The sequence below is a fragment of the Falco punctatus genome, assembly GCF_963210335.1.
Source record: "Falco punctatus genome assembly, chromosome: 2".
In the NCBI taxonomy this organism is placed as follows: Eukaryota; Metazoa; Chordata; class Aves; order Falconiformes; family Falconidae; genus Falco; species Falco punctatus.
The window spans coordinates 116,442,622-116,463,297 of record NC_137581.1 but is presented as its reverse complement, the minus strand read 5'-3'; the positions used below and the strand labels follow the sequence as shown (position 1 = coordinate 116,463,297).

The window sequence follows — 20,676 nt, the reverse complement described above, 5'->3', positions numbered from 1 at the left end:
GTTTCGGACACATTAAGCAACGCTGGCAGCACCATCTACAAGGGGAATATAGCCTGGATCTTTAGTGTACTGTAGTGGTACCACTTTTTAGTGGAACAGTGAAATTCAATTGTTATCTGTATTTTCCTGTATGTTACTGGTCTTGGCAGAATTACAGCTGCAGGGAATTGTACTTTTTATATCAGTTTTGTTCTGTATCTGTTGGTACAACTCATTTATCAAAAAGCTGTTTCTGGTTTCCTTCCGTTTTGCCTGCTGGCTCTTTGTCAGGGTCCCGATTGAAACTTTTCAAACAAGCTTTCAAGTTCAATGGTAATTTGCATGGGGTTTGCATAAATGTTCTCGGGCTTCATTATTCAGTGCCTGAAACTCAAATATTTATTGATAACGATAGCACTCCTGCCTTTACCTTTGCACCCTTTTCCAGGCTGGGGCTGAGAGGCCGGTTCCACGTGGGCAGGCTTTAATCGAAACTGCTGCTGAGCAAACTGGCCACTTCCACAGGGGTTGTTCTTCAGCTGGGGGTGTCGGCAAATGCTGATGGATGCGCCAGTTTTGCGGGAGGGGAGGGGGTGACTGTTTCGCTGTTGCGATGGTTGCAGGCAGGGATGGCTGGTGGGGCAAGATGCCCTTGCTCATAGGGGGGGTTGCAGGTCCCGGCGCTTCTGTTGGGACGAGGGACTGCCCGAGCTCGGCACAGCTTCAGGTTGTAGTGCTGCTCACTCAGTTTGGTGGTTCTGGTGGCCGTTCCCCAGGAACGGCTCATCTGGAAATGCACCTAAGACTTTTGTGTGAATAATTGTCACATTTCTAGCCGTTTGTTTTTGTTGCAGTAGCAGCAGGGTGAGCTAGAGCTGGTCTAGCTCTAGGGTGCTGAGCAGCAGCCGGCCGCCTGCGCTCAGCCGGGGCCAGCCGGGGCTGTGGGCTGGTGGGAGCTGTTAATTAGCAGAGGCCTGATGGTGGTGGCGTGGGTGGCAGCAGCACCTCGCGCAGGCTCTGGGATGAGGATCCATCCGTTTTATAAGGTGATAAATGGAGGGCCCAGTTGCTGCCTAAGCCCGGGTTGTCTCCTGGAGGAGGCAGGGGAGACTGGAGGACAGTACAGCCCGCCAAGGTGAAAAAAGGGAAATGGAAAGAGGAAAGGGGAGGCCAGGGAAAGAGGAAAGGGGAGGGCAAGGAAGAAAAACCAAACCAAACCAAAAAAAAAACCCCAAAGCCACAACCAAACAACTCCAGCAACACAAACCAACCCAAAGTAACTCCCATCAAAGAAACCAGCCCCCGGGCAGGGCCGGCGGGCCCGGGGGGCGCAGCTGCCCCGTCAGCCGCCAGGGGGCGCCGCGGTGCCCCGGCTCCGGCCATGCGGCTCCCCCCGCGCTCGGCGGCCCGGCTGCTGCCGCCCCCCGCCGGGGCCGCGCTCCTGCTCCTGCCGCGCCGGGCGGCCGCCCGCGCCCCGGGCCAGGTGAGGCGCAGCCGGGGGGCGGCCGGGGCCCTCTCCGGGGCGGGTGGGCTCGGGGCTGCACACCGGGCCGGGGTGGGCCTTGCCGCCGGGCCTTGCCTGCCGGCGGGAGCGGGAGCAGGAGGCCCGGCTGCGGGCCGGCGGTGGGTGCCCGGCGCCCCGGGGGGGTCGCAGCTGCAGGGGAGCTCGGCGGGGCCCGGGCCGGCTCTGTGAGCCCCTCCCCGGCTGCACCGCCGGGTGCGTGTCATGTTAACGCGCGTACCGGGAGGGCCCCGCGCCGCCGGGAGGGGAGGCCGGGCCCGCCGCCTGCCGCCGGGGGGGCGGGGGAGAGGGGGGGCGGGACGCGGAGGCGCGCGGTGTGTAATTAACAAATGAAGGAACCGGAGAAGCGACTCGGAGCTTGGGGTGCCGCCTTCCGCCGGTGTTTGTGCGGGGGGCTGCAGCAGGCCCTGCGCAGGGGGGCCCCGCGCAGCCGGGCGTTTGCCTTCGGGGGTTCCTTCTGAGCAGCGCAACTTCGAAGCCAAACGTTCTTCCTCTCCATATCCAATACAAGATTTCCATAGATTAAAAAAAAAAATAATGTGTAACCATTTTTTTTTCCCCCCTTACTCTTGAAGTATATTAGCTATCGCAGTTCTTTGCAGCTCAACTCCAGCTGAATTACACAAGGATTTAAATTAATTTCTTCCTTTTATTTAACTACGTGGGTACAACGTGGCGGTGCGTGGTTGCCATCGCACTTTGCTCATTTTGCTCCTGGTGTACCAGGGTCTCAGGAACCACGGTATGAGCACAGTGGGCACGGAGAAGGAGTAGTATCAGCAGGTTCTGAATAACCTTTTTGCAGGTAGGGACGAAGAGAGCGTGCTCGCTCAGCTTGTTTGTTCTCTGTGACATTTCTGTTACATCCTGATCACCTTTGTGGTGTGACCTGGATACCTGAGCATCCTAGTATCACTAAGTTGTTTTAAATTGATAAAATCTTCTTTTAAGAATTCTAGTGAGAAGAAGGGAGGGTTCCATTTGTTTGTCTTTACTACATTTATCTTCCTTTTCTCTCTGAAGCTGGAAAATAAAACAAAGGGGAGAATTGAAAAGCAGATTTGTCAAGTTGTTCTGGATCATTTTGAGAAGCAGTACACAACAGAACTGGGAGATGCGTGGACCAGGGTCAGGTCTGTTTTTTTGGAGAGATGGGGGAGGGAGGGGAGAGGGGGAAATGTTATGTTATTTTTTCAAGTGCTTCATAAAATAACTTTTGAAAGAGTCAACTGTAACTTTGTTGTAACAACAGTAACAACTGTAAAAAAAAAAAAGACTGTAACAACTGCTTCAGGTTTTTTCCAGTTTAGAACTAGCATAAAAGCATGAAATAACAGAAGCCTAAAACTTGGAATTTTTTAGGGTTTTTTAGTTGAGATGTTTCTTTTGGCATGTGAAGTTTCTGTTCTCCTGTATGCATATGCACTGCAAGGAGACTACCATCTTACGTGTTTGTGACTGTTTTGAAAAACATGGTCCAAAAAGCATCCTTTTATATTTAACAGCTGCTGTTAGTGTTTTTTCTACAGCTTTATAGTATCTGGAGAGAAGATTTTTTTTTTTTCTACAGCTTTATAGTATCTTGAGAAACTGGGACAAAGATGTTAGAAGTATATCCCCTGATTTCTTTCCTTAGAGGAGATTGAATATTAACGCCATGTACAGAACAGTCTGTCACTTAATTTGGGCGTTGATCCCGCAGCCGCTAAAGAACTGGCTGTGGTACTGAGAGACGACGTCTTCCCTTCCTTGCTCGTAGGGAAGCCAGCAGAAGAGCCCTTCTGGAGAAGTGCATTGCTTAGCTTATACACTTTTCAACAGGAGTTTGAACAAAAGCAGTTGACTTTGACTTCAAGTGCATGACAAGCGCTCCCGTCATCAGTGCCATGTTATTTGGAATGAAAAAGCATCTTACGGGATCTTATGTGATCACAGTCTTACAAACCATGTTGCTCCCGTGAGCGCCCTTTTTGGAGTAAAAAGTAGTTTAAAATAAGTGTCTCAGTTTTTTTAAGGAAAAGAAAAAAAGAAAAAAACCCATAGACATATAGCATTAGTTTAAGTGAATCAAATCAAAAACTCTTTTAGGTTGAATCAATGTGTATTTCATTTTTAGGCAACGAATGTTCCAGAGTAGTATTTTTTGAGACTAAATGAAAAAGTCCTGAGAGGAATTCAAATAGAAAATAGGGGAAATCCATGCAAGAAAGGTCTAAAAAAAGTTAACTGAAAAACAAACAAGCCTGTTCCTACCATATAAGCACTTCTTTTTTACTGTCTTCCAGGAATATTTATTAGTTTAATTTCTTCTGGCCCAGTGTTTGCAGAACTTACAAGGAAATTTAGAAAAAAACCACTTGTAAAACCTGCATATTATGGTGTTGGCTGGAATAACTGTTGCAAAGCCAATGTGATTCTTTTTGTTGCAATATTTACAACTAATATTTCAGTTGGTCTTTGTCCCCAGGGAAATACTTTATAGTCAGGAAGAGCATCACCCTTCATCATTTATAACTTCTGCAGTTGTTTTGCCAAAGAATTAGGAAAACAGAGAACATCTTGTTTCAGAAGAAGTTAGTGCCTTAAGTACAATAATTAGAGAAAATGGTGGCTTGATTTTCTCTTAAAATTATTTACCTGCATACTTTTCTTAATCTTATCTAATCAAAATATTTCCTTTTTGATTATGCTGGAATCATCCAATGGTGAGATTGTTATCCTTACATAAGAAAGGGCTTCCTGTGCTGTGGAATGCTAATTTTATTTGTCAAGTTCTTAAATAGCTTTTTTGGTTTTTCAATTTAGAGATGTACTCACATACCCATTGTGCTGGCAGTACGCCATTCTGCTTAACAAGTTCAGCCAGTCCGCTGAACTGGAGACCACCTTGCCTGCGAGGGGATATCATCCTGCCTTTCCAAGAAGTTTGCCCTATCTTCCAGCATCCTTTAAGTGTTACATCAGGAGAGCCCCTGGGAGATTCCCTGCACAGAAACACCAGGCTGGTAAACTGAAAGAGTATTATCTGCTGAACGCTGCTTCGCTATTGCCAGTGTTGGCGTTAGAAGTGAAAGACGGGGAAGATGTTTTGGATCTCTGTGCTGCACCAGGGGGTAAATCAGTAGCTATCCTGCAGTGTGCCTGTCCAGGTAACGGAGCGAGGTGCGCTTAGAAGCTGATCCCTGGCTCTGTGCCTGGGCCGTTTCAGTTGTGCCTGTTGTCTGTGCTAGATTTGGAATGGGGGCAAAACCAGAACAGTTTATATTCCAGGTAGTTCCATGCTGTTTAGTAAGATTTTTATGAAATCTTTTCGCTTAAGAGGATGAAAAATATGGTAGTTAAAGTATAGGTTACTACAGACTGACAGACAAAAGTGAAGTACATTGCATGTTTTTCTTTCTCCACTGGTTCCCTTATTGTTAATTCTTGAGAAGTTCCTTAAAATCACATAATTTGTTGGTACGTGGAGGTCAGTAATCTGCAATCTTGCGATACTTGTACCTTTTTTTTTTTCTCCTCTGCTACCTCTCTGGCCAGTGCTGTGCAGTAGTATAAGTAAATTTAAGTTTACTGATGTAAAACAGAGCATAACAAAGTAAATATGCAAGATCTAGGCAGAGGGAGAAAGGTTATGATGAGGAATTGGTTTGTATCAGTATTTGATAAGCTCTGTGCCTCAATCTACCTAGATATTGTGGAGGGGCACTAAGATAATCACAGTGTTTAGAAGGTAACAGCAAGCAGCCGCTCAGTTCTTCCAGGCCAGGGAAGCAAGCTGTGATTGCTGTTTCCAAGTTTATATGTTAGCTTGGGTAGTAGTTGTCTCAAAATGTTCACAGCACCTTATGTTCTTACTGATTGAGACCATTACTGTAACCACTAGCACCTGTTGATTCCAGCTGGTTTTCCTTCCCTCTTCTAGAGGAATGAGGTGATGCCAATGAGATAAATTAAGTATGGATTGTCCTTTCAAAAGATTTAGAATAATAAAAAAATAAACCAACAAAACACTCATCTCATGGCTGTTTCTGAAGATACCAAATTGCTGCTAAGAACATAAGATGTAAGGAGGTTGATTCTTAATATACCTCAGCAAATGCTAAAATGTACTGTATTGTGCGTGGCAAATACAGCGTAGGACGTCCTGTGGAGATATGGAATTAGAAATTTTATTAAATTAGAAAATAGGACTAAGAGAAAAAAATACCACGCTGTTTTTCTGGTCTGGGTACAAGCAACAGTGGTAAGGGATAATTATTCTGGCTACATTGTTAAAAGTAAGTGCAACCAGAAGGCTTTTGTTAAAACACTTCTAGCTTAAATTTCAAATAAGGGATTGAACTGCTCGGCTTAGGATACACGAAACTGGTGTTTTATTTGAAGGCAGTTCATTAATTAATAAAGGGCATGTACCTCATATAGGAGCCCAGAAAGGCATTTGGCACTGGTCTTTGGATATGGACCATGTTTAAAGTTGTTTTCATTGTGGAAGTCTATTGCTACAGTAAGTACTTACTACTAAATATTTATGGATTGTTCGGTAGGAGCATGTTGAAATTTACTGTTGTGTATAAAAATTCAGCAGTGTTATAAAATGTGCAATAACATAAGCAGGTAAGGTGTAAACTCTGTGGCAGTCATGGCAAAACAGTAGTACTTCTGAAATCAGTGTAAATCCTTATATTTGTAAAAAAAAAATGGAAAACCAGAAATATTGGCTTTAGGGTGTTTAATTCTTTTTTGTTTGCTTTAATTCTCTAAGGTCAGTTTCACTGTAATGAAAACGATGATTTGAGGTCAACATGGTTGAAACAGACAATAGAATCCTTCATCCCAGATCCTTTCATTAACTTAATAATGATCACTAAAATGGACGGTACGCAGATTGGAGATCTTAAGCCTGAATTATACGACAAGGTAATGTTATTACTTATTATAAAATTATATTTCTGCATTCTGCTTCTTTCTCTTCCTATGCTGTGCTCTTTTTAATTTTCTTTTTGTTTTCTGGCCCCCACAAAAATATCTGACCTATCGAGGGGAACCAAGATCATTCGGCCTTGGTAGTGAATTCTGAAGACCTTGTAGCTGTGTTCTTTGCATGATGTGTACTTAGGAGTGGGGGGAACAAGTGAGAGCAATTCAGATAGAGAATACTTTTGGAGCAGTAATTTCTTATTCCCCACCCCCTGATAGAAACATCTCAAAAGAGTAATTAGATCATTTTTGCCTCTGAACATGGAAATAAAAAAAACATCAAATAAAAAAAGAAAAAGAACATGGAAAATAAAATGTGTTAGCAAAAGTTGAGTGGATTTTTTTTGTACACCGTGTTCAGAAAGTGAGTATCTTGTGAATTGTCTTTATTTGCTCTTATTTATGGTATAGGTACTGGTTGATGCTCCTTGTTCAAATGACAGAAGTTGGCTATTCTCTTCTGATATTCAGCAAGCTACACTTAGGCTAATACAAAGGAAAAAGTTATCATCTTTACAATTCCAGCTGCTAAGGTGAGAAGGGCAAAGGAAAGCTATTAAGGGAGCTTTTCATAATTAAGAAAAATTACATGGGGGCAAGATTTGTCATGTTTAATAACCAAAACCAGGTTTCAGCATGTGAAAAGAATGTGAATAGTATGTTGTTGCAATGCTGTTTAGAAGAAACAGCTGGTCTAGGTTAATGTGAATATGGAAATTTGTATGGGGTAACATAAGCAGTAAGGCCCAGATGCTCTGCTACCTTACTGCTGTACAGTCCTCGTGACTTGCTTATCCACGTATGTGTCCATTTTCACATGACTCTGCACAGTCTGGTACCATATCAAAATATTTTTTGTAGGCACAGCTAAAATGGCTGTAGATATATTCCCCGGCTGGAGCAAAAAACATGTGCATAACTTTTAGTAGTGTGGGGGTATTTTTTACTACCTGTGAAAATAGTCTGTAGACCTGCCCAGCTGGGCATTCTTCCCCACACTCCTTGTGGTGGTGGTGGTGGTGGTGGTGGTGGTGGTGATGCTTGTTCACAGAATTGTCCCTTACGGTTCTTTGTTGCAGTCTTTTTAATAACTGAGCTCTAAGTCAAGACAGGTTACCTACCATCACTTAGGTCATTATTTAATGCTGCTTCAGAATTTGCTTTCTGGTCTGTTCATATGAAGAGATTGAGTTGCCTATTGCACGTTCTTACGTGCTGCTTGAATTTAATACCTGTTTGACTATTTGTGGCCCAGAAAGACTACTGACTATAATTGATAGGGTAAAAAAGTAAAAGATTGTGGGATTTGGTGGGGGAGAGAGGATTGTTTGTTTATTTTTCAATAATAATCCAAATGGACGTCATTATGTATTACACTTTTTCAGGATACCAGCCATAGGCTAGCAGTTGTGAAAGGGTTTCAGACTCTACGGTTTTTCTTGTTGGGCAAAAAATAAAGCGACTTCCCAATAATACCTTCTAGACTTGAGTGTTTTTTGAAAAGAAACAGTCACATCCAAGTCCATCTGTCAAAGCAAATTGAGGGAAAAAATAACATATTACAAAAAAGAAAGAAAGTTTTTGTGGAAAGTTCCCATTGCAGCAGTTCAAGATAGTTTTGCATGACTTCCAGTTGAAAAAGGCCTAGCAGGAGCCAATGATTTATAACAGAAATATGAGTATCTTATTGCAGTAATGCATCATGTCACCCATTTCCTTTGAAGAAATCAATCACATTTAAAACACTGACCTGTTTCGGTTTTCCCTTTTCAATATTTGACATATAAAATGCAATTTGTGAACCCCTACCAAAAGAAAGCATATATCATGCAGAGAAATTTTGAGAATCTGCATAAATCATTCCAGATTGTAATCCTGAAGTGGAGAACTGATGACAGCATGAACCTTGTTTTTAAAGAAAGGAGAGGTTCCTGTCAGCCCAAATCAGATTTAATTAAATTATTATTAAATCAAGAACTTTGCTTTTGTTGAAAGTGTACTTTATTATAGCAACAGCAGTAAGAACTAGATTTGTAAGGAGAAATTCTTTTGAAATGTAAATTGAAGTAGAAGGATGCAAATTTCAGTTTCATTGCTCAACATAGATTGGAGTAGTTCTGTAGATCGACCAATCTATTGTTATGTGCACTGGATTTCTTTTCCCCCCGTCTTTTAAAAGATTTTGAATCGTCTGAAATAAATGGTTAGGTTCAAGTGTTAGAGGTTACAAGCGTTATCAGTTAAAATATTTGATATATGCTTAGTAAATGGTATAGCTGTCCACAGTATTTTTATTCTGCCTTTTATCTGATCACTTTAGAATGAATTTCCAATACTAAAGACATCTCAGATCCTGTGTCAAAAGGGAAAAAGGAAATGATAAAATGAGACCAGGAAAGGCTATAGGTGGTTCCTCCAAGTGCATTAGAATTTGGTGAAACTAAAATTGTGGAATGCTACCCTATTCAAGGCTTTGATTTATGGCTACAGTGCACAATTATAAATAAAATATTGAGTTTGAATCCCATCTCTGATACTTCCAGTTTAAATTCAGGAAGGCTGAACCTACATTGATCCAGCTGTGCTGCACCTTATGTGAGTCAGCTCATGCAGAGCTACCTCAGGTTTATCTGTTCAGATTACTTGGTACTTTATGTTCGTGGGCGTATCTCACCTTGTCTTCTGTATCTGTAAAACAAAAAAAAAGTATAAAGCTGGAACCCAGCAATTTTGTTGAAAGTAGTTTATGTAATATTGTGTGATTTTAAGATGAAGCTTAAAAGTATGAGGACCAAGCATTATTGCTGTTCAGCAGTCGTATTAAATATAAGGATAACACAAAAATGAGAAAGATAAAATGCAAAGGGGAGTTCTATTTTCATTTCTATCAAGTGACACACAGCCCAGAATTTGAGTTTTCCCCTTTCTTAATTAAGGAAATGTTTCACTTGCAATCTTGTAATCTATTTTTCTGGGTTTGGACATCAGAGAGGAAGCAGAGGAAGGAAAATTATTTTTTGCAACACAGTGTGATTTATTAAATACATAGAGGCTTCAAAGCATGAAGATCTGGAATAAGTATTGAACTGGTGCGGTGATCTTCCTATGCCAATCTGAATAGAATCTGAAATGTAAATAAGGGGCATAAATTCTGACCAGCACGTTTTGTAAGCAGTGAGGGCATCACTGATTTGAAGGAAATTGAGATTGTAATGTTTGTTAATACTAAAACCAAAGCATCCCTGCTGAGTGCTATAATCCGAGAACACGCTGCAAATCTTGTTATTATTTGGAGTGTTCATGCAGAAAACAAATTGCAAAGTAAGGAAGGAATGTTCAGCTCCTGATACTGAATGCTAGCACAAAATACAGTGGTTCCCATAAGAGAATTTACCAGTGTTGCCAGTTCTCAGATAGAAATTAAATTTTGGGTTAAGCTTGAGTGCATAGTTACTTTTAAACTCTTATGGATGTCGTAATTATTCCTAGACCAGCTGCTGCTGCAGAAAGAAACTCTGTTAGGGTTCAGCTGAAAATAAATCCAACAGGATCCGATTTCGAAAACACAGCAAAGGCATTCAGACTACTGTAACATGACTGTACACAACATCTCTTAGTAATTAAACAGCTCTAATTGGTGGTTAATAGAGTTCTGGTCCACAGGAGCTCAGACTAGCTTTAAAAGATACACATTGGCTGAGTTTCTTTTTTCACCACTTTTTTTCCCCTAGTAGTTAGCTACAGGGGAGGTTGTTTCGAATACCTAAGACGTGCACACACAAAGTTAAGAGATTAGAGGGAATCTGGGGTGCATGAGAACTTTGAAGTATGCTTTGGATTACTGGTAGCAAAGCAAGCCATATGAAACGGTTGTTTTCCTGGTTGATCTCTTTTGAGTTGTATGGTTTTTTTTCAGAACTCAGGATGGAGCATTAAACTTGGCTTGAGAAATCCAGAAAACCCCTTTATTCTTCCTAGTTAACGAAATGTTTCAATCCCTATCTTACAAATACAAAGATTTTTTTAAGGAACCACGTCTGGTTCTGTATAACATGCGTATAACTTTTTACAAACCCTATGCAAGTGGGGCACAGTAGTGAGATAAAAAGAACTTTTTTGCTTTGAATATCAGTTATAACATGGAATTTGAAATTGCCGATCTTGTTGAAGCAAATGTTACCAGAGCTTTTGAGGTTATGTTGGTTTTTTTTTTCTTTCTCATTGAATAGTTTGGGCAGCAGGAGGGTTGTGCACATGCACTTGGAAAGAAAAATAAAACAAGAAAAACCTCCACCCAAATATTCGGAACCTGTTTTTCTGAATTAAAGGGTACTTAAACCATTAGTTAATATGATATATCTAAGTAACCAGGTGTTGCGCAAGTGGCTTCATAAAGCTTTTGATCTGTTTGCCTTGCTGCTTCGGTCCCCGAGCAGACTGCTGAGCGTGCAGCCGCGCTGTGTGCTGGATTAGCGGTCTGCACCCATGGGAAGTTGGCAGGTTGACAGTTTTCCTCGAGTTATCAGGTAGAATTGGCAACCGAGGTCTCTAAAGGTTAATCTACATGACACAGGACCTGCTTTATTTTCTCCGGTCCAGACCTTTGGAAATATATCTTACTTAGAATAAACATTAAAACTTCTGTTGGAAAGGTAGGACGCAAATGTAACAAACCTTAAGTTACAAGCTGCTCTGTGTTCTCTGGTATGTTAAAATTAGTTACATAGTTTTATAGAATATATATAGTCATAGATTTATTTGTTGAAAAAGAGTCTTTTTCACATAGCGTATAGTAAATGCTACAATTTGCTAGAAAGATCCCAATTTTCCTCTTCCCACTTTCGGTGTCACCTTTATATTTTCACTGAAATGTAGTTTTTACATGTACCTAGAAGAGGAACTGTGAGCTCTTAATTGTGTGGTTTGGGGTTTTTTTTGTTGTAGAGTGAAGGCAAAAAAAATTTTTTATAACTATGCCATCATATATTTAGTATATGGTACCACTGTACCATTTCTGCTTTGATTTAGACAAAAGCCTTTATAGCACATAGACATGTAATGATGAAGTAAAAAGATACTCGGAATTAGCTAGTTGTCCTGTCCAGGCCAAGTGATTCAGTTTTCTTTGTGACTTGCTACTGATGAAAAAAATCTCAGCTGTTAATGTTAATTGCAAAGGCAAGGAGAGCCAGTGTCTTGAACATTTTAAAAAAATTACTGTTATAGAAGGTTCTTGAATTTTAGTGTCAAGCATTGAAAGGATGGCAGGGCTGAATGTTGGGGGAGGAGGAGAAGCACAAGAGGGTCCCCCCAGAAACACGGCAGCTGTCTTGTGCCACAGGTTTCTGTCCCAGCATGTGCTGGATTCCTGCACAGGAGCTCCCTGGGTGTTCAGGGGCGTTTTAGAGTGACACAAAGGAATTCTGAACCACGGTACTGGAGCTGAGGAAAGAAGTGCATGCCATTTTCTGTGGACAAGGGAAGAAGGCATGTAGAAAAGTGGAGGAAATCTTACTGAGGATTATTTCATCACACTACTCATCTCTTTCCCGGGAATTTTTCCCTTTGCTCCTCTGTAGCTGACCATTTAATACACTTGTTATTCATAACTGTCTAATACTTTAACTCCACTGGGAACTTTTTAGATTTGCAACTGTTCCACCAGCAAATCTTCTGTGGGTTATGTGAATGATTCCTCCTTTAATGACTTTCTATCTTAGAAAAGCCAAATAGTTTGTATAGGCTGGGAGCCCCAGGCTCCAAACTGGGCATGCTGTCCTGGGCGCCTTGCTGTGCAAACCGTGGTCCCTCTCTGTGCATCCTTGTCCCCGCTCCGGGTGAAACGGTTATATAGCTGCTCCCTGGACAAGGGGACTTGGGGTTTTGTTCTAATTTCAAGTCCTTGAATGTGGCACGTTTGTGCTGTGCCATTCCCCAAAACGCTGTTGGTTATGTTAGTGGAGGTACGAGTCATTTTACTCAGTTTTTTAGACTCGTGGTTGGTTTGAATTTCTTCACGGTGAGTGCATGCTGTGGCCGTTGTTGTGGCTCGATGTTGTCTTCCATCAGAGGTGTTAAAATAAATAGTTTCTGATTTTAAGTACTGCCTGGTTCCTTAAGCCTTTGGCAGTGCCCTGTGAGTCAAGTCCCTTACAATATGTTGCAAAACCAAGTTTATTGAATTAATAAATAACTGCACGAATAAACAAATAAACTACCCAACAGCTAGATATTTGTTTGGGGATTACAGATTTAAATTAGAGCACAACTTTGCTTTAATTCCACCTCCAGTCCTTTCTATGTGTACCCGTGTTTCATAAGCTGTAAGGAAGAGCAACACAAGCCGTGTGGCAAAGTCTGTAGTGGGCTTCAAAGGTCTTTTGTTCTCCCTTCTGTAGCTGAGAAGGTTCTGCTTGGTTTATGTATGTTTCTCTTTTTGCAAATAATAAGTTTTAAGTTGGGCAGAGGGGTGGACCTCTGAGAGTATATGAGGTACGAAGGTGATTCTGGGATGACTAAAACGATGGAGCGATTGAAGGTTTGTCACAGTGGGCTACCTGTGGCTGCTGGAGGCTAGCCAGCTGGAAGCAGCCTTGCTGATAAAATGATGCTGAGTGTGTGAAGACCCAGCAGGCCAGCACGCGGGGCAGCTGCAGCGTTGAGAGTGGCAGCAAGATTCATAGGTGTTGCGTTGGCACTTGTGGCCCTGAAGTGTGAGAACAGGAAATAAACGGATCTGTTCCCATGACAGAGGCGCTGCAGTCCTGGTGTTGCAAAAGATGTCTCACAGCCCCGGTTAATAGCGTGAGTATTTCAGAAGTCATCACGCGTCAAAGGAGAAAGCCCAGTAATGTTAACCAAAGGTTTGATCTTTGCTGTATAAGAATTGAAAATTATTGGCTATCCATATGTTATTTATAAGAATTTTCAGGACAGATTTTGGCTACAGCAGAACAGGGGGAGGTTGGGGGGTTTGGTTGGTGGTTTTCTGGTTGTGTGGATTTTTTGGTGGTTATGCCCCCTTTTACTTACAGTCAGTCTAGTGCTGAAAAAAAGCAGTTCACTTCATGTTTCTCCTGTTGCTACTGTGTTATTCTGAACTGCAGAGTCTCCACCACAGGAGCACAAGGAGAACATGCTTGGGGTATGGAGAGAATACTTCAACTAGTGTCTCTGTCTCCTGTGCACCTCTGTCACCACCCATCACAAAGAATTGAAAAATTGGTATTTTGACCAAGGAGGCATTTCCTTATCGTTTTTACTCGGTTTGGATAAATACAAGTAAAACCTTTTAATGTGCAGGCCATATTACCACAATGTATCTGGACTCATGTAAGAGGAAGAAACCTGTGGTATCTTTAGTCAATAAAAGTAATAGGATTGAGGATAAAAGCAAATGCATCTTGAGATGCTTTCTTTCTTGAATAGGTTATGAAAGGGTTGACGGTTTTTATTCTGATCAGACATTATCTCATGTATTGAGCAGAAATACATCCCGATTGCCAAGAGATGGCACTGTTGAAGTGTTGTATTATTTTAAAATTGCCCTAAAATATGTGTAATCTTTTTGCTTTAATAGTGAAAATGGTTGAATGATTAACATAATTAATGCTGACCCTTCCAATGGCATGCAACGTAAACCCAAGCACAGGAGGAGTAGGTTGGACATGCAGGTGCTAGCTGTAGTATGAAATATATATTTATTGTCTGCCTATTTTTAAAAGGATGTTTGAGACATCGAGACTTTTAGAATGAACAAAATGTCACCCTGTCACATTTAATTTTCTGTAAGTGTGAAAAATCCTCTTTTTGGGTTATGGCTAACAACATTTTACTTGCATGTAAGAGTGTTTTGGTTTTAGAAGTTCTCATGTGGCTCTGGACTGGTCTTTTTACACTGAGCTATTAAATAATAATAGTGCTGTGTTTTCGCTAATTTATTGTTAGCATAGTCTCCATTGTTAGGTTTAAAGTTAATCTTGGGAAATAAACTAAATAAAACTCCTTTAAAATAATATATTTCTTTAAAAAAATCTAATCCAGTACTCTTGTAATATGAGGTGTTAGATTGCTGTAAATCATCTTCTGTACATCTGACTTCCATAGCACAATATGTAAAACCTAATTTAAAACGAGGAGGGGAGCAGTCTGCATGTGTTGAATTGTTTCAGAGTTCTTCCTGAACGGGGTGAACATCAGCCACCCTTTTTTTTGGATTACAGATGTGTCTTGCACTAATATGCTGGAAAGATTGAAGTGTGGATTCAGTGGCTATAAACTGATTATGTCAGTAGTTCAAAGCAAGCGTGGAGAAGCATCCCACAAGTTTCTACAGAATGATGTGCCAGTGAATCTCACACTATCTGCAGTTTTCCAGCTATTGGAATTCCAAGCTATTGATGACATTTTCAAATCATCAAAATTTTAGACTGTTTGATGTCACTGAAGTCTCCTAAGCTGTGACCTGCTGATACGTACTACAGTTGTGTGCAGAACCCCAGAGAAGAGCTGACTTTATTTTTTTCTTTGATTTAGCATGTACATTGTCTTGTAATGTGCAATAGTACTTGCAGTTCTGTAATGTAATTACTACTTTTGCATACCATTTCGTGTCATCTCCTGGAAGAACTAACCTTGGAGATCTTGTATATAGGCCATCATACCTGATCAAACGGGCATGGCGATGGATTGTCATGCATTTCACTGATTTTAGGCTTTTCTGCTATGCCTTGACTTTCTTACGGTGCTAAAACAGTAACCTCACACCTGCAGTGGTGTAGTATGATAGCATGCAACAGAAAAGCTTGAATTACACATATCAGGTGCCGACAATGGTGCTGCTTTAGGGTCTTGATTGCAAGTACTAAAGCAAACATGGTTGTAGGGAAAAGGGAACAAGTCATGAGTATCCCTTCAGGAAAAGTTTTTTGAGCTTTTAATATTGGCTCTTATGCTTCTTTATATGAAGCTTGAAACTCTGCAATATTAGTGCCTCTAACATGTAAAATTCATTATGGTAAATGTACATACCTGAATCTAAAATTAGGAAATTAAGTACAACTGGATCTGTATTTAAACTGGAAGTTGTAGTTCTTTAATAAACAGGAACGTTGTCTGTACCACTGAGAGAATAACTGCAGATTAATTAACTTTAAGTAATGTATTTTATTTTTAAACAATGGATTATAATAAGAGGAAGGTGAAAAAATATTTTAGGGTCGTTTGCCCTAGCCTCGTTTTTAATCGTTCCAGATTTAGAGACCATTTTTGGAAGTTACAGGGTACCTTATAAACAGGCACCAGATTCTTTCAGCTAAGAGCTGACCTTCCACTAAGAATTTGGTGTGAGGATAATCAAGATACCAAATGTAAGAGGAATCTTAAGTTCTTAGCTGATGCAGTCGTAGTAGCAGTGGGGGGTCCTGTTAAGTGTCCGTTAGTTATACTACAGCTCCGACCCGTCCCTTGGATAAGCTTGCTTCCCTCCATTGGTTACAGAGGAAGATTAGTTTCTTAAATTACTTGAACAAATTCACTTGAATGAATTCTCTGTCGTGCTGATGACGGGGGGACCAAACTCTGTGAATCTGCTTAGCCCAGCACGGTATCACCCTGTGACTTTGAGCCCAGCACTACTTCACTTTGAATTTTGCAGCTCGGTGCAGGTTTATCAAAAGCCAAGCACGGTTTAATCAAGGATGGCGTTCGGTTGACTTTGAACACAGCCACTGAAACAACTGTTGCTGAACTTGACAAGATGGATACATTGATTAACCTTGCAGCATAAAGTAATCCTCCTTAGATATTTTAATTCATAACTTGGATTCAGAATAAAGATAACTGCACTAGGCAGCCTGACCTTTTTGGGTCATGGCCCGGTGAAGATTCCCAAGCTAAGGAGGCTTAGATTTAGGGGGGGGGGGGGGGGTAATGTGAGATTTTCGGGATTTCATTCAGAAGAATCCTGTGCTGCTCTTTCCTCTGAATCACTGCCCCAGTGACAGTTGCAGGAGCGTGGTGCCTTTGAAAGTGTTTTCTTGAATGGTTGTTGCTTTATATATGGTAAGAAAAGGACGCTTCCCAAGTGTCTAGGCTGTTAATCCTGTAAGCTGTAGCTATATTTACTTTCTTGCTATATCCCTTTGCCTTTTACCTTGTCCACTTTTACATGGTAGGAATACCTTCTCACTTGTTTAAATATTCACGTAGAATCCATCTTACAGGTAGGAAAGCAGTTGCCATTATCTGGGGCTGTGGGTAAAGTTATCAGGTATGCTAAAGGTACATCCTGATTGTTATGCAAAAACACTTTCACATTTTCAAGCCAGCTAGCTGTCCTTTCGTGGCTGGGCATTCCTGTATGCATGGAAATGGTGTAGCTGGAGGGGGAAGCTCCACGACAAGGAGTAAAGTAGGTGATTTCTAATAATACTGTGAAGATCAGCTTACCTTCATGAGAGCCCATTTAGACTTCAGCCCTGTTCGCTTCGAATTCTACTATGAAAGCTAGAAAGCAACTCTTTGGGGGGGGCGGGCAGGAAAATGGTTTTATGTTTTCCGGAACTGGTGTGAGGTCAAGGAGACAAGGGATTAGAAGGTTGTACGTTCCTGTTCTGCTTTACAATAGTTACCATCCCCGTATTTGGGCTCTTTGTGGTTGCTCGGACCAGCCAGAGAGCAGCCCTGCCCTTTGAAATGGACGGCGGGACAGCTGCGAGCCAGGAAGGGAGCTGGAGAGACGGGGGCAGCCTGGAGCAGCGCGTCCAGTGCTGGTGCTCTTGGAGCCTGCTACGGAGCGCCTGCGTGTTGGGGTGCCGAGGGGAAGAAGGATGTGTTGGGGTGCCGAGGGGAAGAAGGACGTGTTGGGGTGCTGAGGGGAAGAAGGATGACTATCCGGAGGCAGGCAATTCAAATGCGTGCTGGTAACTCTATGAAGTTTTAGAAAATGAGATCTGGAAGGGACATTAGGATGGCACCTGCTCTGTTGTACTGTCTCAGGGTGGCATTGTAGATTTTGTCCTATATCAACCTGTGTCTAAAACGGTCTCAAACATTTCTACAGCCTCTCAAAAGCTGCTCAAGAGGTCTGAGAGAAGCTTGTGGGTTCGTGATGGCTTTAGCTAATTTTGGAAGTATCCTAGAATGGGTCCATTAGGCCCAGTTAAACTGAAAGTATTCAGACTATCAAAGTACTCTGTAACCTGCTCTTTACCTATAAGAGGCTGAACTTGAACTGCTCACTCATTTAGGCTAAATGTGCTAGCCATCTGCTCACTCTCCATCTTTTTACTGAAGATTGATACAACAAAGGCATTAAGCACTGATTTTTCTTTGAGCATCATCAGTTGAGAGGGCTACGCTAAAATTGGAGTAGTATAGATTCCAGTCAAATACGTACTTGGCTTGCTGATTAATGTAACCGAGATTCATAGAAGAAACGAGCGTGATAATGTGTACTCTCCCCAGAGAAACAGACTGGGTATGATATGCAGGAGTTTTCACCTGGGAAGGTGAACGGAGTTGTATTATGTGTGGCTGAAACAGTCATTTTTCCTGGTGTTTCCTCATTATTTCAGACAGGACTTTCAGAATAGCTTTGATCTGTGATCTTCTTTGATCCTGCTTGTGATTAGGCTTTACTTTATTGATTCTTTTCCTGAAAAGGCCCAATCCAGTTAAAACGACTTACCTTTTTCCCCTTCTATTTTATTCTTTTCTTTTTTCTACTGTTTTTGTTCAGATATCACCCTTGGCAAGTCCTCAGCCTGTCTCTGGAGGAATGGCTCTTTCAGTGGCATTGTGTTTGTTTATCTGGGCTCGGAATCAGGTTCACTGATTGAACAGTGTATGGGGGATGCACACCTCAACTGGTTTGAGGATATGTTGTGGGTTTGGGGTTTTTTTCCCATAGATTTTTTTTTTTTTCCTAGGGGGCAGGGGAAGGCAATGCAGTATTGTCAGTACTACCTACCAATCTAGGATTATTCAGTGCCTTTCCATACAGCATGACTCTGTGTGTCATTGTGCTCCACAAATCCATGCTTCCAGTATCTGCCCTGCCCTCGTGCACCCGCTGAATTCCCCGTGACACACCTGCAGTCCCTCGAGTGTCTACCTTGTGCTCTCTCTGATACTCACAAGCTGAGTAACAACGTGCACTTGTGCAGATTGTCTTTGTTTTAAACAAAAGAAGTTTTGTTTAGGGAACAATTGTATTTTAGTGTATTATTTGCTTCAGCGCAGTAGTATCTGTTTTCCAGAAGCAGCGATCTGTCTGAATACTAGCTTACAACTCAGTCTTTGAGCCGTTATGTCCTTGAAGGCTCCAAAGTGTATGATTAAAAGGGATTATCTTAAGAGAGCATTTTAATGGCAAGTGAACCTTTACTGTAGCTTCTTCTCTCTGTTATGTGGTGGTACCAGATTTGAAGAATGCTCTTCTGTGGTGCCAGGTGTAGGAATTTTCTCCTTACTCTTAATTTGCAGTAGGTGAATATGGATGACATATCTCATTTCTGTACTCTCACAGGTTATATTTTATCTGTCTGAAAAAGGGCCTTGCAGGTCTGTTTTAATGGCAAGTAAAAAAATGAAGAGTTTCTTTCAACTCAGTTTCGGTGGGGAAGTGAAAAGGATCCTTTGTTCTGTCCGTCTACTAGTAGTCATGAAGCTTTCAGGATACTTGAAATCTTAAGCCACTATTTTGCCTTTTAGTCAAAATTTGTCAACAGGTAAAGGGCACATAAACAAACGGTATGATCCAATACATCACACTTCCTTAAGAAATCCGGTTGAAAAGTAGTGGCTCAGTGAAACCCCCGAGTTTTCTTACCTGCTAAATAAGCTGCAGGATTTGCAGAAATGTTGGTAGAATTACAGCTCAGTAGTTAGTTTGGGCTATTACTGCAGTTGGACATTCTGATACTTGTTCTGCAAGCAGCTAGCTAAGTATCTAACTAGCACTTTTGATGTGGTGTAACCCATTTTGTATGCACAGTTGTAGCATTTCCACAGTTGTGCTGCGCATATGAATGTTTGAAGTATGTACTGCAGCTCTGAATGGATGCTGCTTTCTTTGTGTCACTGTTCTATAAAAAATACCTTCTGTTAACTGAGAATGAATTAGTAAATGAGAAGGGAAAAATGCATTGCAGGTAGTTTCCTGAACTGTCAATTATATACTGTTAAGATGCTTTGATTATGTTATTTATCTTTATGCCTATTTGTAATGCTAGATTTGTAAGTCTTCACATGTTCCGCCACCCCCAGTATGTTGCTTCTTACGTTGATTTTTTTTTTTTTTTTTTTTGTTATTTGCAGGTCTGCTATTAAAGCATTGCGTCCTGGTGGATCACTGGTCTATTCTACGTGCACTCTCTCAAAGGCAGAAAACAGTGATGTGATAAATCTCATTCTAAATTCCTGCAGTGATGTTATGCCTGTAGACATAAGTGAACTGGCCAAAGCTGTTTCTCAGGAATTTGCTTTTCTCAGTGGTATGCAAAAGCATGAACTTCTGGTTCTCCCAGAGAAAGGGAGAGCGTGGGGTCCAATGTACATAGCTAAACTAAAGAAAATTTAGTCTGTCTGATGCCTGTTAGTTTTTTATAAGCAAGATGTGATAAATTAATATTCCTAGTACCATATGTGTATGTGAACGTGTCCAAGGGAACTGAATTTAGAGTGTTGCAGTTTGGTATCAGCTGCTGCCTGATCAAAAGGAAGCTAGACACCTGATTTTGTTTAACTTAAAATACTGAATGTGTCTTCAAACTTGGACTTGTGGGCCTCTGTGAAGTCCTTATGAAGTCAAGGGAGCTTTGTATTGTCTTCAAGGTGATGCTCTTAAATGGATTTTTGTCCTGGAATAGGGGCCTAACGTGCTGGGTTTTGCACAGGTTTTTTGGGGTTTTAATTTCTAATTTGGTTTTAATACAGTATGGTTTAAAATAAATGGTTTCAATGGTCTGACGTCAAGGAGCTCCTGCATTCTTTCTGAAACACATATAGAAATCTGTTTTTCTGTAAGAATCTATTTGTATGCAGAGTCTGTCATCTTAAGCACTGACTATTCCAAGCACTGGCAAAACAGGTTTCATATTTGCTAAGTTGTTTACTGGTTAAAAATTGCCTTTTGTTTACAGTTTGCAAAGGTCAGTGGCTGTATCGACACCAACTTCTTCTTTTTTTAATATTTT

General features: G+C 41.3%; 1 protein-coding gene across 3 annotated transcripts; it reads left to right on the top strand.

Moving 5' to 3' along the window:
• Nucleotides 1-1,320: 1,320 nt before the first annotated feature.
• On the top strand, nucleotides 1,321-20,449 carry NSUN3 (NOP2/Sun RNA methyltransferase 3). 3 transcript variants are annotated; one of them, XM_080377023.1, is made up of 7 exons: nucleotides 1,340-1,462; nucleotides 2,228-2,306; nucleotides 2,525-2,629; nucleotides 4,307-4,650; nucleotides 6,264-6,418; nucleotides 6,890-7,011; nucleotides 19,799-20,449. In XM_080377023.1, exons 3-7 carry the CDS (start codon nucleotides 2,616-2,618, stop codon nucleotides 20,058-20,060), a joined length of 897 nt encoding a protein of 298 aa, XP_080233149.1. In that variant the 5' UTR covers nucleotides 1,340-1,462; nucleotides 2,228-2,306; nucleotides 2,525-2,615; the 3' UTR covers nucleotides 20,061-20,449. The 3 variants fall into 3 exon arrangements, with proteins under 3 accessions (XP_080233150.1, XP_080233148.1, XP_080233149.1); XM_080377024.1 differs by lacking the exon at nucleotides 2,228-2,306 and having other exon boundaries at nucleotides 1,321-1,462; nucleotides 2,525-2,634; XM_080377022.1 differs by lacking the exon at nucleotides 2,228-2,306 and having other exon boundaries at nucleotides 1,333-1,462.
• The last annotated feature ends 227 nt before the right edge of the window (nucleotides 20,450-20,676 follow it).